The 14,389-nt window shown below is 30.5% G+C and overlaps 1 protein-coding gene across 1 annotated transcript; it reads left to right on the plus strand.

Moving 5' to 3' along the window:
* Positions 1–7,112: 7,112 nt before the first annotated feature.
* On the plus strand, positions 7,113–14,118 carry LOC131687661 (dentin sialophosphoprotein-like; the record flags this gene model as incomplete). Its single annotated transcript, XM_058971757.1, is given in 2 exon segments — positions 7,113–7,197; positions 12,485–14,118. Coding segments are annotated over 2 exon segments (1,719 nt in total), but the record flags the coding sequence as incomplete, so codon positions are not given.
* Between the last annotated feature and the right edge of the window lie 271 nt (positions 14,119–14,389).

Consider the following 14,389-nt stretch of genomic DNA (forward strand, 5'->3'; position numbering starts at 1 on the left):
TGAAGTATTTAAAATTATTAAATTAAAATTTGTGTTTGCTATTGAAATTGACAAAATGAAAGTATATATAGTATATAGCCCCTTTGGCGATTGTTTACTTTTTCGGTCCCACCTATCAGCATTGAAGTATCGCCCTTACGTTTTTTTTACAATACCAATTTTACAATTGGTGGGGGTTTGGTGAAAATCGATCTTACTGTCCAAACGGCATTATTCCGAAACCGTAATTTTTGAAGTTTTAAAATTATGCAGAAATTATTTTTCAGAAAAGTAACAGAGTTCGTGTCTTTAGCGAATTTGTTGAGACTTTATTGTAGTCATGAATATTAACCTGAGAAAATTCCCCATAAATACTTCTTGGACGATATACCGTCAAAATTATTTTATCAAATGATGCGCTGTTTATCGTTTGTAAAACTCCTCGTAGATACTAAACCTCCAAAATTGGCGGTTTCAAAATGATGTTATCTTGATCTTAAATAACTGTTTTTGAACATTTGACCTATACATATAATTGGTCATACAACAAAAATCAAATTCTCATCAAAATCGATCAGGACCTGCTAGAGTCGAATGGAAATCGTCGTTTTTCATAAATTTCTCTTACATTCGGAAAGTGTTTTCCTCGTTATTAATCATATTACGTTTTCGTCTCAACTCGACGCATTCCCAAAAAAAAACCTGTTTTAATCCACTTAGTGGTGCAATTGTGCTTTTCTCATTTGTTCAGACTACGATTCCATGTTCAATACAATGGTGTAAATGAATGTTACAAGTTCAGTACGATTTTCATTTACATACAATGGATCGACATTGATGTAAAAGCATACTTCCTCCGGGCCGGTATGATTGACGATTTTTAGAGTGATTGCATAACCTTTCTATATGAGAAAAGCAAAAATGTACCAAAGTCCAAAAAAATCAATTTTTGTCAAACATAATTTTTTTCGATTTTACATCAAATCTCAATGTTTCATGCATTATAAAGTCATTTGGCATCAAAAATACAAATTTTATTTTGAAAATTTTTCATTTCAGTTTATATGGGAATTTGCTGTGTGATTGCACTCTTGAACTCGTAACTCCGGAACCGGAAATCTAATCAATAAAAAAATTAATTGCAGTCGATAGGAAGGTTGTACCTTTCATTTGAGACTAAATTTGTGCAAATCGATCCAGCCATCTCTGATTAACAGAGGTCACAGTTTTATCCACATACACACAGACATTTTCCGATCTCGACGAACTGAGTCGATTGGCATATGACACTCGGCCCTCCCGGTCGGGATTAGATTGACGAATTTTAGAGTGAATGAGAAAGACAAAAACATTTTTAGCAAACGTTGAAAGTTATGCATTTTTTTGGTCAGCAGTTCTATGTTTCATAGACATTAAATCAATATTAACTTCGCTTCCTATTAAATAAAGACCCTTATTACAGTACATCTCTACAAAAGCGAGCTCAATTTGAAAAGAAATCTGAGGATTATGATTGATTACAGAACTCTGGAATTTTCTATTGCAATGTTTTCAGGCAGGAATTTGATATTGATGCTATTATACAATTGTGAAATCAAGACCAATAGATCTGTTACATATCAGGACCCCATTCCGACAATTTATCAAAAGTCTTCATGATGTTTACAACAACAGGTTATCAATGTACGGATCAGATAATTGTTATTGAATTATTCGTGGCATTTAAAACTGGACTCCATGAAAGTGCGATTTTTCTTATAAAAGTGTGCTTTTACATTGAATCGTTTTCATGTATGAGGCGCACTTATTCCTCGTTGGATAATGCATAAGTCCGTAATAGACACCAAGGCGATTCAATGTAAAAGCGTAGTTCAATTCGCGTTTCCGCACTTTCAGTCGCACTTATTATGTGCGCAATGCGCTATAATATTGAATTAAATCAGTCAGCATCAATAAATTTTCAACTTCAATCCAATTTTTTTGTGTGGTGAGGGGGGGGGGGGGAGTTGTATGGTGTTAAACCCCAGAACTTTCTCTTGGCTACGCCGTTGCTTGGAGTTATTTACTTCGCTTTCATTTTCCTATATGTTTCAGATAGATCCAATGGTTATAAGTTAGAAAAATTGCGGTCAGAAACTTCGTACAAATGAACATTTTTGCACTGATAAGTTATCAAGTTCCTTCCAGACAACTTGGAAGTGTTCAGTGATTATTTCTAGTGGTTGTAGATAAAGAAATGAAATACAAAATTCGTTTTATCGTAATAATGTTCGGCTTATTTCAATGGATTATTACTATATTGAACAATAAATAGGCGACAAAAGGAAATCCACGAACAACAAGCCATAACTTTTAAAGTATTCAAAATAGATATATGAAGTCTTCAGTAAAGTTATTCGCAAAAGTTAGCGCTACAAATTTGCTGAAGGCATCATTTCGATATAATCACTTCCAAGAAAATTTGTGAAAATATCTCACTCATAGTGGGATTAATCAGTAAAAGCACAATACCAAAAGAAAGGGAATATTGCCTCCATTATATTCTCCGAAGATACTATTGACCTAAAATAAGCCGTTTTGGCGTTAATAATAGATTACGTGTTTTTGGTCATATTTCTGGCAATGGGAAATGATAAAAATCTTTCGTCCGCATTTAATGTTAAATATCTCTTTTGATAATAGTCCGATTTCAACAAGCTATAGCTTGTTCAAAAGGTACTCGTATAAGCTGTCTAAAAATATATAAATTGTTAATCTATGTTGTCAATTTTGGCAGATAATTTAAAAAACTGCAAAAAACGCTATTTTTACACATTCAAACATTCATATTTTGGAAACTAAACATCGGAATTAAAAACAAATTAATAACGTTCTTACTGTTTGATAGCTCTTTCATTTAAAATTGGTTTGGATAAGATCGGTTCAGCCATTGCTGAGAAACACGAATGAGAGTTTGTCCGTTACTTACACACACACACACACTGACACACACAGACATTGTCCCAAATCGTCGAGCTGAGTCGATTGGTATATAAGACTCGGCCCTCCGGGACTCGGAAAATTTTTTGAAAGTTTGAGCGAATTCTATACATTTCTTTTATAAGAAATGTAAAAAAGGGATGGAAGCCCTAGAAAGCCCATTGTATATTAATTAGCCTTTTCTCAGAAGATAAGATTTTCATAAACATTTCATAACTTTTTGATGCAATAGTTCTCAAATTCAAGATTGTGTTATCTATTCTCAAAAATGTTTTTTAACTTTAACTTTAAATAATCATTGCATTTTAATTAATTATTTCATTCAGCATCTTTTTAATCATTTTGTTCATCTGCGTTCATTTTATCTACTTTACTCTTTTCATCATTTGGATTCACTCTGATCAATTTATTCTTTTCGTGCATTTTACTCATATCAATAATTTAACTTATTTTATTCCCTGTTTTCATCCAATGCATTCTATTCAATTGTTCCAGTTCATACATTTTTGCCTTTCTCATATAGAAAGGTTATGTAATCAATCTGTAAAACGTCAACCTAATCCCGGCCCGGAGGGCCGAGTGTCATATCCCATTCGACTCAGTTCGTCGAGATCGGAAAAAGTCTGTATGTGTGTGTGTATGTATGTATGTGTGTGTGTATGTGTGTGTGTGTATGTATGTGCGTATGTGTCAAATAATGTCACTCATTTTTCTCAGAGATGGCTGGACCGATTTGCCCAAACATAGTCTCAAATGAAAGGTGCAACCTTCCCATCGGCTGCTATTGAATTTTGGATCGATCGGAATTCTGGTTCCGGAATTACGGGTTTCAGAGTGCGGCCACACAGAAACTTCTCATATAAACTATAGGAAAAATTAAAAATAGAATTTTTATTTTTGATGCTAAATGTGTTCAAGGTGCATGAAACGTCGAGATTTGATGCAAACACGAAAAAAAATTTGACGACGATTCACTTTTTTGGATTTTGGCACATTTTTGCCTTTCTCATATAGAAAGGTTATGCAATCACTCTGAAAAACGTCAATCTAATCCCGGCCCGGAGGGCCGAGTGTCATATCCCATTCGACTCAGTTCGTCGAGGTCGGAAAAAGTCTGTATGTGTGTGTATGCATGTGTGTGTGTATGTGTGTGTGTATGTATGTGCGTATGTGTCAAATGTCACTCATTTTTCTCAGAGATGGCTGGACCGATTTGCCCAAACTTAGTCTCAAATGAAAGGTGCAACCTTCCCATCGGCTGCTTTTGAATTTTGGATCGATTGGAATTCTGGTTCCGGAATTACGGGTTTCAGAGTGCGGCCACACAGAAACTTCTCATATAAACTATAGGAAAAATCAAAAATAGAATTTTTTTTTTGATGCTAAATGTGTTGAAGGTGCATGAAACGTCGAGATTTGATGCAAACTCGAAAAAAAAATTGACGACGATTCACTTTTTTGGATTTTGGCACATTTTTGCCTTTCTCATATAGAAAGGTTATGCAATCACTCTGAAAAACGTCAACCTAATCCCGGCCCGGAGGGCCGAGTATCATATCCCATTCGACTCAGTTCGTCGAGATCGGAAAAAGTCTGTATGTGTGTGTGTATGTATGTGTGTGTGTGTGTGTGTGTATGTGTGTGTATGTATGTGCGTATGTGTCAAATGTCACTCATTTTTCTCAGAGATGGCTGGACCGATTTGCCCAAACTTAGTCTCAAATGAAAGGTGCAACCTTCCCATCGGCTGCTATTGAATTTTGGATCGATTGGAATTCTGGTTCCGGAATTACGGGTTTCAGAGTGCGGCCACACAGAAACTTCTCATATAAATAATATAAGGAAAAATTAAAAATAGAATTTTTATTTTGATGCTAAATGTGTTCAAGGTGCATGAAACGTCGAGATTTGATGCAAACTCGAAAAAAAAAATTGACGACGATTCACTTTTTTGGATTTTGGCACATTTATGCCTTTCTCATATAGAAAGGTTATGCAATCACTCTGGAAAACGTCAACCTAATCCCGGCCCGGAGGGCCGAGTGTCGTATCCCACTCGACTCAGTTCGTCGAGATCGGAAAAAGTCTGTATGTGTGTGTGTATGTATGTATGTGTGTGTATGTGTGTGTATGTGTGTGTATGTATGTGCGTATGTGTCAAATAATGTCACTCATTTTTCTCAGAGATGGCTGGACCGATTTGCCCAAACTTAGTCTCAAATGAAAGGTGCAACCTTCCCATCAGCTGCTATTGAATTTTGGATCGATCGGAATTCTGGTTCCAGAATCATGGGTTTCAGAGTGCGGCCACACAGAAACTTCTCGTATAAACTATAGGAAAAATTAAAAATAGAATTTTTTTTTTTTATGCTAAATGTGTTCAAGGTGCATGAAACGTCGAGATTTGATGCAAACTCGAAAAAAAATTTGACGCCTATTCACTTTTTTGGATTTGGGCACATTTTTGCCTTTCTCATATAGAAAGGTTATGCAATCACTCTGAAAAACGTCAACCTAATCCCGGAGGGCCAAATTTTTTTTTCGACTCGCATAAGGTTTCTGGATTTTAACAGGGGCCTAGTTGATGGTTTACGGAGAGGGGTGACACCCCCCCCCCCCTCTACTGTTCACTCCCCTCCTTTAAAAATCTCCTTAAATCATCCCTCAGACCACCACCCCATCCAGCCCTCATACCCCTCCCTTTCAACCCCATCATCTTTAAACCACCACTATATCACAAAGCATACCAATTTAAGCTGGGGAGTCGTTCGTTCATGGGACTTTCGTCCTCCTCACATACCCACCCCCGCATGACAAAATGAGTTAGCAAGCAGATAACATTGACCTAATGCTGATTAGGCTAATGGAGTATGATATTTTTTGTTTCAAGTGTTTCACCGTCGACACGTAGCTCATCAAGTTCGTGGCAGGCATGCCATTGTGTATAAGTGCAAAGTGTACTAAGAATGTAATGGACATTTCCACAAGTATGTTGAACATAAAAAGCCTCCGTGCCATAGTTTAGAGAAATGAGAAAGGTACAATTGCACCGCTAGGTGGATTAAAACAGGTTTTTCTTCATTTTATTGATCTGAGTATTTTTTTCAGTTTTATTCATTTTATCCAAATAATTTATTTGACGCAATTTATTTTTTTCTATTAATTTATAACCTTTCAACATCCTTTAATTTTTCATTTTAATCAATGCATTTTTTTCTGCTCATTTTGTTCTTTTTATCAATTCAGCTCATTTTATTTATTTGATTCGTTTGTTTTATTTATTCATTTCATTTTTTTATACATTTTAGTTCTTTTTGTTCATTTCATTCTTTTTATTCATTTGATCCATTACATTCATTTGATCTCCATTGTATTCACTGCATCCATTAAATTAAATAGATTCATTTGATTCATTTGGTTTATTTGATTCATTTGAATCATTTGATTCATTTAATTCATTTTGTTCATATCTTTAATTTTATTCATTTCATGTTCAGTCATTCCTTTTATTTATAGCATTCAATTTGTTAGTTTGAGTCAATTTATTCTATTAATCTTATAAATATTTTTAAATATAGTCTAAATTTTCATTAATTAAGCTAATATAATTTGATTCATTTGTATTATAATTTTGATTTACATTAATTATTCTACTCATTTTATGAATTTGAACACCTTTTATTTCATTTTTTGCTTTATTTTTTTTATTTCGTTCGTTTTAATGATTTTCTATCATTTATTTAGTTTATCGAGATTTTATTATTCGTGCAGGACTAGAAACTGTTTTCATCCCATCTCTAGTTAGGTGCCTACTTCGAATGAGTTCTGCGAACTAATGAATGATCCAACAGTGATATATGTAAGAAAAGTCCCATCTCACTGCTAGGTGGATTAAATCGGTTTTTTATACTTGTTCTGTAATGTGCATTATGAATACTACCACCACACTAGCTCATTCGAAATAAAAAAAAAATCTAATGTGTTATTCACGAGGTTATTCATTCGGAGAACTGGTACTCACACTCGCAATAATTACTGTTCATGCGAAACTATGATATATAATTTTTAGAATTGTGAATTTATTTGCATTTATTAATCGTATTAGTGCAATTTACAATGACATATGAACATGTGCGAGTATTTTATATGAAATAATGATGTTTGTAGTAATTCATGTTTTTTTTCCAGAAGAAGACTGGCAAAATGACAAAACTGGCCGCAACCAACCTAATGAACAAGGTGAGTGAACATTGAACAAGGTGAATGTTAAATTGGCATATAGCTCGCCCTATTTGGATTTCTGTAGGGGAACTGGTGGGAAGTCCGTCACTGAGGGTAAGCCCGACAACCATCGACTTTTTCCAGAAGTCAAATTTTAAATCATACAATAATGACAGTATAGCGAAAATTGGAAAGTATTTATTGGTACCCAGGCAATTTATTGGTGTCCCATTAGTGAGCTTTTTGTTCCCCACTGGATTCCCTTACATCCCCTAAGCTTTTTTCTTGGGCCAAGTCCAACAGTCGTTCAAAAACTATTCATATACCGATCATTTTCGGCTTTGTAACATTTCGAAACTGAAAAGGTTAAATCTTAAAAATGGCAGTTTCACAATCTTGTCGCACTCTTGTTTTGCAATTTTCGCTAATTTCCAGTAAGGTTTTAACAGCACAAAAATTTGGAGAGCACTGGTATATTTATAACACAATCTAAACTGCCTTCCATATGATTATTTGTGTGCGATGATGATAAGTTTGAATATTTCGATACTGTTAAATTGGGTGTTTAAAAAATGTGCACTGTTGCAGTAAGACTGGCAGTTGTTGGGAAATTAACAGTCAAATTGCGCGTGATTCATAGTTATATTAAAAACCGATTTCATCCACCTTGCAGTGAGATGAGACATTTCTTACACATTTCACTATTGGATTGGTTTGCAGAACTCACGAGAAGTAGGCACCCAACTAGAGGCGGAATGAAAGCAGTTTGCAGTCTTGCACGAATAAAATCTCGAATAAACTGAATAAATTATAGAAATCAACAAAACAACCGAAATAAAAAAAGTAAAGCAAAAAATGAAATAATAGTAAAAACCTAATTCATAAAATGAGTAGAAAAATTAATGGAAATCAAAATTATAATATACACGAACCAAATTAGATTAGGTTAATAAATGAAAATAAAGATTATATTTAGAAATAGTTATAAGATTAAAAGAATAAATTGACTCATACTAACAAATTGAATGAAATAAAACGAATGACCGAACATGAAATGCATAAAATTAAAGATATGAATAAAATGAATCAAATGAATAAAATGAATCAAATGAATCAAATGAACCAAATGAATCAAATGAATCAAATGAATCAAATGAATCAAATGAATCAAATGAATCAAATGAATCAAATGAATCAAATGAATCAAATGAATCAAATGAATCAAATGAATCAAATAAATCAAATGAATCAAATGAATCAAATGAATCAAATGAATCAAATGAATCAAATGAATCAAATGAATCAAATGAATCAAATGAATCAAATGAATCAAATGAATCAAATGAATCAAATGAATCAAATGAATGAAATGAATCAAATGAATCAAATGAATCAAATGAATCAAATGAATCAAATGAATCAAATGAATCAAATGAATCAAATGAATCAAATGAAACAAATGAATCAAATGAATCAAATGAATCAAATGAATCAAATGAATCAAATGAATCAAATGAATCAAATGAATCAAATGAATCAAATGAATCAAATGAATCAAGTGAATCAAATGAATGAAATGAATCAAGTGAATCAAGTGAATCAAGTGAATCAAATGAATCAAATGAATGATATGAATCAAATGAATGAAATGAATCAAATGAATCAAATGAATCAAATGAATCAAATGAATCAAATGAATCAAATAAATCAAATGAATCAACTGAATCAAATGAATCAACTGAATCCAATGAATCAAATGAATCAAGTGAATCAAATGAATCAAATGAATCAAATGAATCAAATGAATCAAATGAATCCAATGAATCAAATGAATCAAATGAATCAAATGAATCAAATGAATCAAATGAATCAAATGAATCAAATGAATCAAATGAATCAAATGGATCAAATGAATCAAATGAATCAAATGAATCAAATGAATCAAATGAATCAAATGAATCAAATGAATCAAATGAATCAAATGAATCAAATGAATCAAATGAATCAAATGAATCAAATGAATCAAATGAATCAAATGAATCAAATGAATCAAATGAATCAAATGAATCAAATGAATCAAATGAATCAAATGAATCAAATGAATCAAATGAATCAAATGAATCAAATGAATCAAATGAATCAAATGAATCAAATGAATCAAATGAATCAAATGAATCAAATGAATCAAATGAATCAAATGAATCAAATGAATCAAATGAATCAAATGAATCAAATGAATCAAGTGAATCAAATGAATCAAATGAATCAAATGAATCAAATGAATCAATGGAATCAAATGAATCAAATGAATCAAATGAATCAAATGAATCAAATGAATCAAATGAATCAAATGAATCAAATGAATCAGATGAATCAAATGAATCAAATGAATCAAATGAATCAAATGAATCAAATGAATCAAATGAATCAAATGAATCAAATGAATCAAATTAATCAAATGAATCAAATGAATCAAATGAATCAAATGAATCAAATGAATCAAATGAAACAAATGAATCAAATGAATCAAATGAATCGAATGAATCGAATGAATCAAATGAATCAAATGAATCAAATGAATCAAATGAATCAAATGAATCAAATGAATCAAACGAATCAAATAATGAATCAAATGAATCAAATGAATCAAATGAATCAAATGAATCAAATGAATCAAATGAATCAAATGAATCAAATGAATCAAATGAATCAAATGAATCAAATGAATCAAATGAATCAAATGAATCAAATGAATCAAATGAATCAGATGAATCAAATGAATCAAATTAATCAAATTAATCAAATTAATCAAATGAATCAAATGAATCAAATGAATCAAATGAATCAAGTGAATCAAATGAATGAAACGAATCAAGTGAATCAAGTGAATCAAGTGAATCAAATGAATCAAATGAATGAAATGAATGAAATGAATGAAATGAATGAAATGAATGAAATGAATCAAATGAATCAAATGAATCAAATGAATCAAATGAATCAAATAAATCAAATGAATCAACTGAATCAAATGAATCAAATGAATCAAGTGAATCAAATGAATCAAGTGAATCAAATGAATCAAATGAATCAAATGAATCAAATGAATCCAATGAATCAAATGAATCAAATAAATCAAATGAATCAAATGAATCAAATGAATCAAATAAATCAAATGAATCAAATGAATCAAATGAATCAAATGAATCAAATGAATCAAATGAATCAAATGAATCAAATGAATCAAATGAATCAAATGAATCAAATGAATCAAATGAATCAAATGAATCAAATGAATCAAATGAATCAAATGAATCAAATGAATCAAATGAATCAAATGAATCAAATGAATCAAATGAATCAAATGAATCAAATGAATCAAATGAATCAAATGAATCAAATGAATCAAATGAATCAAATGAATCAAATGAATCAAATGAATTAAATGAATCAAATGAATCAAATGAATTAAATGAATCAAATGAATCAAATGAATCAAATGAATCAAATGAATCAAATGAATCAAATGAATCAAATGAATCAAATGAATCAAATGAATCAAATGAATCAAATGAATCAAATGAATCAAATGAATCAAATGAATCAAATGAATCAAATGAATCAAATGAATCAAATGAATCAAATGAATCAAATGAATCAAATGAATCAAATGAATCAAATGAATCAAATGAATCAAATGAATCAAATGAATCAAATGAATCAAATGAATGAAATGAATGAAATGAATGAAATGAATGAAATGAATGAAATGAATGAAATGAATGAAATGAATGAAATGAATGAAATGAATGAAATGAATGAAATGAATGAAATGAATGAAATGAATGAAATGAATGAAATGAATGAAATGAATGAAATGAATGAAATGAATGAAATGAATGAAATGAATGAAATGAATGAAATGAATGAAATGAATGAAATGAATGAAATGAATGAAATGAATGAAATGAATGAAATGAATGAAATGAATGAAATGAATGAAATGAATGAAATGAATGAAATGAATGAAATGAATGAAATGAATGAAATGAATGAAATGAATGAAATGAATGAAATGAATGAAATGAATGAAATGAATGAAATGAATGAAATGAATGAAATGAATGAAATGAATGAAATGAATGAAATGAATGAAATGAATGAAATGAATGAAATGAATGAAATGAATGAAATGAATGAAATGAATGAAATGAATGAAATGAATGAAATGAATGAAATAAATGAAATGAATGAAATGAATGAAATGAATGAAATGAATGAAATGAATGAAATGAATGAAATGAATGAAATGAATGAAATGAATGAAATGAATGAAATGAATGAAATGAATGAAATGAATGAAATGAATGAAATGAATGAAATGAATGAAATGAATGAAATGAATGAAATGAATGAAATGAATGAAATGAATGAAATGAATGAAATGAATGAAATGAATGAAATGAATGAAATGAATGAAATGAATGAAATGAATGAAATGAATGAAATGAATGAAATGAATGAAATGAATGAAATGAATGAAATGAATCAAATGAATCAAATGAATCAAATGAATCAAATGAATCAAATGAATCAAATGAATCAAATGAATCAAATGAATCAAATGAATCAAATGAATCAAATGAATCAAATGAATCAAATGAATCAAATGAATCAAATGAATCAAATGAATCAAATGAATCAAATGAATCAAATGAATCAAATGAATCAAATGAATCAAATGAATCAAATGAATCAAATGAATCAAATGAATCAAATGAATCAAATGAATCAAATGAATCAAATGAATCAAATGAATCAAATGAATCAAATGAATCAAATGAATCAAATGAATCAAATGAATCAAATGAATCAAATGAATCAAATGAATCAAATGAATCAAATGAATCAAATGAATCAAATGAATCAAATGAATCAAATGAATCAAATGAATCAAATGAATCAAATGAATCAATTGAATCAAATGAATCAAATGAATCAAATGAATCAAATGAATCAAATGAATCAAATGAATCAAATGAATCAAATGAATCAAATGAATCAAATGAATCAAATGAATCAAATGAATCAAATGAATCAAATGAATCAAATGAATCAAATGAATCAAATGAATCAAATGAATCAAATGAATCAAATGAATCAAATGAATCAAATGAATCAAATGAATCAAATGAATCAAATGAATCAAATGAATCAAATGAATCAAATGAATCAAATGAATCAAATGAATCAAATGAATCAAATGAATCAAATGAATCAAATGAATCAAATGAATCAAATGAATCAAATGAATCAAATGAATCAAATGAATCAAATGAATCAAATGAATCAAATGAATCAAATGAATCAAATGAATCAAATGAATCAAATGAATCAAATGAATCAAATGAATCAGATGAATCAGATGAATCAGACGAATCAGATGAATCAGACAAACCAGATGAATCAGACGAATCAGATGAATCAGATGAATCAGACGAATCAGATGAATCAGACGAATCAGATGAATCAGATGAATCAGATGAATCAGATAAATCAGATGAATCAGATGAATCAGATGAATCAGATGAATCAGATGAATCAGATGAATCAGATGAATCAGATGAATCAGATGAATCACATGAATCAGATGAATCAGATGAATCAGATGAATCAGATGAATCAGATGAATCAGATGAATCAGATGAATCAGATGAATCAGATGAATCAGATGAATCAGATGAATCAGATGAATCAGATGAATCAGATGAATCAGATGAATCAGATGAATCAGATGAATCAGATAAATCAGATAAATCAGATGAATCAGATAATTCAGATAAATCAGATAAATCAGATAATTCAGATGAATCAGATGAATCAGATGAATCAGATGAATCAGATGAATCAGATGAATAAGATTAATCAGATGAATCAGATGAATCAGATGAATCAGATGAATCAGATGAATCAGATGAATCAGATGAATCAGATGAATCAGATGAATCAGATGAATCAGATGAATCAGATGAATCAGATGAATCAGATGAATCAGATGAATCAGATGAATCAGATGAATCAGATGAATCAGATGAATCAGATGAATCAGATGAATCAGATGAATCAGATGAATCAGATGAATCAGATGAATCAGATGAATCAGATGAATCAGATGAATCAGATGAATCAGATGAATCAGATGAATCAGATGAATCAGATGAATCAGATGAATCAGATGAATCAGATGAATCAGATGAATCAGATGAATCAGATGAATCAGATGAATCAGATGAATCAGATGAATCAGATGAATCAGATGAATCAGATGAATCAGATGAATCAGATGAATCAGATGAATCAGATGAATCAGATGAATCAGATGAATCAGATGAATCAGATGAATCAGATGAATCAGATGAATCAGATGAATCAGATGAATCAGATGAATCAGATGAATCAGATGAATCAGATGAATCAGATGAATCAGATGAATCAGATGAATCAGATGAATCAGATGAATCAGATGGATCAGATGAATCAGATGAATCAGATGAATCAGATGAATCAGATGGATCAGATGGATCAGATGAATCAGATGAATCAGATGAATCAGATGAATCAGATGAATCAGATGAATCAGATGAATCAGATGAATCAGATGAATCAGATGAATCAGATGAATCAGATGAATCAGATGAATCAGATGAATCAGATGAATCAGATGAATCAGATGAATCAGATGAATCAGATGAATCAGATGAATCAGATGAATCAGATGAATCAGATGAATCAGATGAATCAGATGAATCAGATGAATCAGATGAATCAGATGAATCAGATGAATCAGCTGAATCAGCTGAATCAGCTGAATCAGCTGAATCAGCTGAATCAGCTGAATCAGCTGAATCAGCTGAATCAGCTGAATCAGATGAATCAGATGAATCAGATGAATCAGATGAATCAGATGAATCAGATGAATCAGATGAATCAAATGAATCAGATGAATCAAATGAATCAAATGAATCAAATGAATCAAATGAATCAGATGAATCAAATGAATCAAATGAATCAAATGAATCAAATGAATCAAATGAATCAAATGAATCAAATGAATCAAATGAATCAAATGAATCAAATGAATCAAATGAATCAAATGAATCAAATGAATCAAATGAATCAAATGAATCAAATGAATCAAATGAATCAAATGAAT

Source organism: Topomyia yanbarensis, chromosome 3 (genome assembly GCF_030247195.1).
Source record: "Topomyia yanbarensis strain Yona2022 chromosome 3, ASM3024719v1, whole genome shotgun sequence".
Lineage (NCBI taxonomy): Eukaryota > Metazoa > Arthropoda > Insecta > Diptera > Culicidae > Topomyia > Topomyia yanbarensis.